General features: G+C 45.4%; 1 protein-coding gene across 1 annotated transcript; it reads left to right on the top strand.

The window, feature by feature from the left end:
- Positions 1 to 230: 230 nt before the first annotated feature.
- Positions 231 to 3,757, top strand: LOC310771979 (N-lysine methyltransferase setd6-like; the record flags this gene model as incomplete). Its single annotated transcript, XM_083664466.1, is given in 8 exon segments — positions 231 to 251; positions 900 to 980; positions 1,329 to 1,473; positions 2,140 to 2,281; positions 2,571 to 2,616; positions 2,620 to 2,765; positions 3,186 to 3,315; positions 3,558 to 3,757. Coding segments are annotated over 8 exon segments (911 nt in total), but the record flags the coding sequence as incomplete, so codon positions are not given.
- Positions 3,758 to 3,969: the final 212 nt, after the last annotated feature.

The following is a 3,969-nucleotide window of genomic DNA, read 5'->3' on the forward strand; positions in this document are numbered from 1 at the left end:
AATGTAGGCTATGCCTGGAAAACACGAATAGCAATTTCGGGTTTAGCTCCACCAGAGGCTGACCAACTGTAGACAGCTCTTTATATAGCGCAGGTGACGTCACACGTATGAACTCACCGACGCCCCGCCCATTGTAGTATATATATATATATATATATATATATATATATATATATATATATATATATATATATACACACACACATATATATACTCCAACACAGCCGGAAATGAGCAATATTCCCTTCAAAGTATAAGGTATATATATTTTTTAACATCGTTTCATTATTATTATGCCTTTATTTTGAAAGCAATAACCAGGGGAAAACCCCCGTTTTGTATTGTGGCTGGCTTGACGCTGGTCCCCATGATCTCCAAAACAACAATAAAGTAGGAGAGAGAAAACATGGCGAGCGGAGAGGAGGCCACATACTTTGAACTTTGATGTAGCCTAGAAAGTTCGACAGCTTGTCTACCTGCCAATTTGTGTGAACTAGCTCATCTTATCTAGGCCCGTTTCACAGCAACCGTTTTGACGTGGCAGCAGGATGTAAAGCAAGCAGGTATAACCTATAACAGTAATGAGGGCCCTGGCACTGGAACTCCTAAATGGAATTGAACCATTTGTGTGTGTGTGTGTGTGTGTGTGTGTGTGTGTGTGTGTGTGTGATACCTGTTTTACTTCCTGCATCAAATTGTTTGCTGTGAAATGGATCCTAGCCCCATAATGTTACGCTATGTTCTCCGTATACACTCTGGAACTAGCGTCACACAAACTTCCATAAGTCAGTTGGGGGACTCGGCTGTTCAAAACGCTCTCCTACCCGTCTCTGACGTCCGATTGCAGATGCAAAGATATAATGATGTTTATAATATCCATGTGACTCCATTGCTGACAGGTAGACGAAGGCTCAGAGCTCAAGCCTCTGCAGAACTTTCTACAATGGTGTGACCGAGTCGGCCTAGTGCTCAGCAATAAGGTCATTGTTCTCACAATTTACACAATAATCTCAGATATCCTTTTATGTATGTAGGCTATTACTTAACCCATTGATACCTGATGCAGCATTTGCGTGTATACATCCCTCATTTGTGTGTGTATCCCTTTAAGACTGCGAACCGCATTCACGCGGTTCGCGGTCTTAAAGGGATACACACACAAATGCTGCATCAGGTATCAATTTTTTAATCTGTCAAATCAACATGTATATATGTCTGCCTGAATCTGTCATTCAAAAGAGGTAGAGCCTGATATACAGTAGGTAGAGCCTGATATAGGTGAGCGAACATCATTCCTTGAGCTGGACGTGTCTCTCTCTCCCTCCCAGGTGTATGTGAGCAAAGAGGGGACAGTGGCAGAGTATGGCATGCTGGCTAAGGAGGACATAGAGGAGGGGGAGGTTCTGTTCACCATCCCCAGATCTGCTCTTCTCCACCAGGCAACAACTAAGGTCTCTGCCCTGCTGGAACAAGGTGACAACAAGCAGGGGAAGAAAAGCATGAACGGACCTATATACTGATATTTAACGAAATTGCTCACCCTAAAATCCAAAATACATATTTTCCCTCTCCCCTGAGTTGTTATTTATCCATCTAGAGATCATTTTGTGTTAGTGGCGCTCGGCCTGTGGTGCTCAATTTGCAAAAATAAAACATTTGAAAAGCTCAACAGCAATGTCTCTTTCCAGAAACTTTCCAGAAATTATGACCCGGTTACTCAAGATAATCCACGGACCTTGTTGTGAATGTGAGCAGTTTCATGTAGGAACTATTTTCTTTTGACCAAACTACACCCACTAGCTGCTAGCTAGCTAGTTCTGACATGAAACTGCAGCTAGCAGCAGCTAGCTAGTGGGTGTAGTTTGGTCCAGAATAGAAAATAGTTCCTACATGAAACTCTCTATGGAAAAATCTTTAGGGCCGATATCTACAAAACTCGGGCAACTAACACAAAACAATCTATGGATAAATAACACTACGGGGGAGAGAAAAAATATGTATTTTGGATTTTAGGGTGAGCTGTCCCTGCATTGGATGTATCATGATAAATACCATGTATGTAGTATTTCTTCCCCCAGCTACATGTGCGATTGAGGCTGATCTCACTGTCTCTACGCCTTCTCTCTCTCCCCTTCCCAGACAGGGCCTCTCTGGAGAGCTCGTCGGGCTGGGTTCCCCTGCTGCTGGCTCTGCTGTATGAGTACACGAACCCGCGGTCCCAATGGAGTCCCTACCTCTCCCTCTGGACTAACTTCAGGGCGCTGGACCAGCCCATGTTCTGGTGAGGAACAGTCTTCAATCAGTGTATACGTTTCCCAGCAAGAATGTCTACCTCCTGAATTGATTGGTTTGAAAGTAACAAAGCAAATTTACTGATGTAGATGTAAGCTATATTATGGTGTTTCTGCACTGCACTTCCCAGAGGTCAGCTGTCAATCAAACAGTGTCTCAATCAAGCAATCAATTAATTAATGAATTCCAGGCCTGTCTAACGTGTTTAGAAGAATGCTGCTGTTCTGCGCTCAGTATTTGAATTCTAGCATCCTTCACTTGATTGCTTCTTGTCACAGGTCCAGAGAGGAGAGATCCAGCCTGTTGAAGGGAACATGTGTTCCCTAGGCGGTGGACAGAGACCTGGCCAACATCCAGAGGGAATACACAGACGTGATCCTGCCCTTCATCAGCAGACACCCGGATCTCTGGAACCCCAGCACACACACCCTGGAGCTCTACACACAGCTGGTGGCCTTTGTCATGGCCTACAGGTTAGCAGGCAAGAGACCAACCGCGTTTGGGTTAGGGCTGGGCATTTTAAGTCAATTCAATATTCAACTACTCTCATCAAATTTTGATATATCATATTACTCAAGTACTTGCAAAACATACAGTATAATTAATTATCCTACTGGAAACACACAGGCGGAACTAAAGTTTGCCTACGCCAAACAGTTAATTTTGTCGGTTGACTGAAACACACAACCAGAACCAAAGTTTGGCTACTAATTTCATAGGCTATATGCCTGTAAGAACATCTCTTACCATCTCATGTTTTCACCTTTATGTCAATTGGCCAACAACAGAAAACGGCGGTCTTCAACTCCCGGTTCTGAATGAAATGACAAGTCACAGTTACAATCACAATAAGGGAATCTTCATCTTCACCTTCTCCTTTCTTATCGCTGTAGTTTCCAAGAGCCCCACGAGGAGGAGGAGGACGAGGAGGAGGAGGCGGCCCCCAACCCACCGATGATGGTTCCTATGGCCGACATGCTTAACCACGTGTCGAGTCACAACGCCAATCTGGAGTACACACCGGTGAGGGGACACGCCCACTTCGTTATAATTAGCTGCACGCACGCACAACCTCTGAGTGTCACTCGCCAAACGTCAAATCTAGTCGCCAATGGCGCTTGACGGATGTTCATTTCGGGCCCTGCTTTCTTTTAATGAGTGTCCAACTATGTCTTTCTCTCTGTCTCGTAGTCTGAGTCCCTTCTTTTTCTGACCCATATCCTCTCTTCTCTCGTTCGTTCTCTTACATCCTGTGTCTTTCTCAGGACAGTCTGAAGATGGTTTGCGTGCGCCCCATTCGAAAGGGGGACGAGGTATTTAACACCTACGGCCAGATGGCCAACTGGCAGCTGCTGCACATGTACGGCTTCAGCGAGTCGTACGCCAGCAACAGCAACGACACCGCCGACATCCCCATCACCAACCTCTATAGAGTCTGGTCCCCTCCGGGACTGTCCTACAGCAGGTCAGTGACAGTCAATACAAATACCAATGCTCTCTGTCCTTTTCACACCATATCAGCAGGCTGCAGTCTTAGGGCCTGTGTGTGTCCACCTAGCATCTTTTTCCGACGTTAAACGCTGGGAGTGCGCTGGGGAGCGCTGATCCCAGCTCACAATATACAAGGAAGCAACGTTAGTTCAGTGCGGTAGGAGCTTGATAGCTGACAGCTAGCAA

This window comes from Poromitra crassiceps, assembly GCF_964638095.1.
Source record: "Poromitra crassiceps genome assembly, contig: HAP1_SCAFFOLD_1666, whole genome shotgun sequence".
NCBI classification, from domain to species: domain Eukaryota; kingdom Metazoa; phylum Chordata; class Actinopteri; order Beryciformes; family Melamphaidae; genus Poromitra; species Poromitra crassiceps.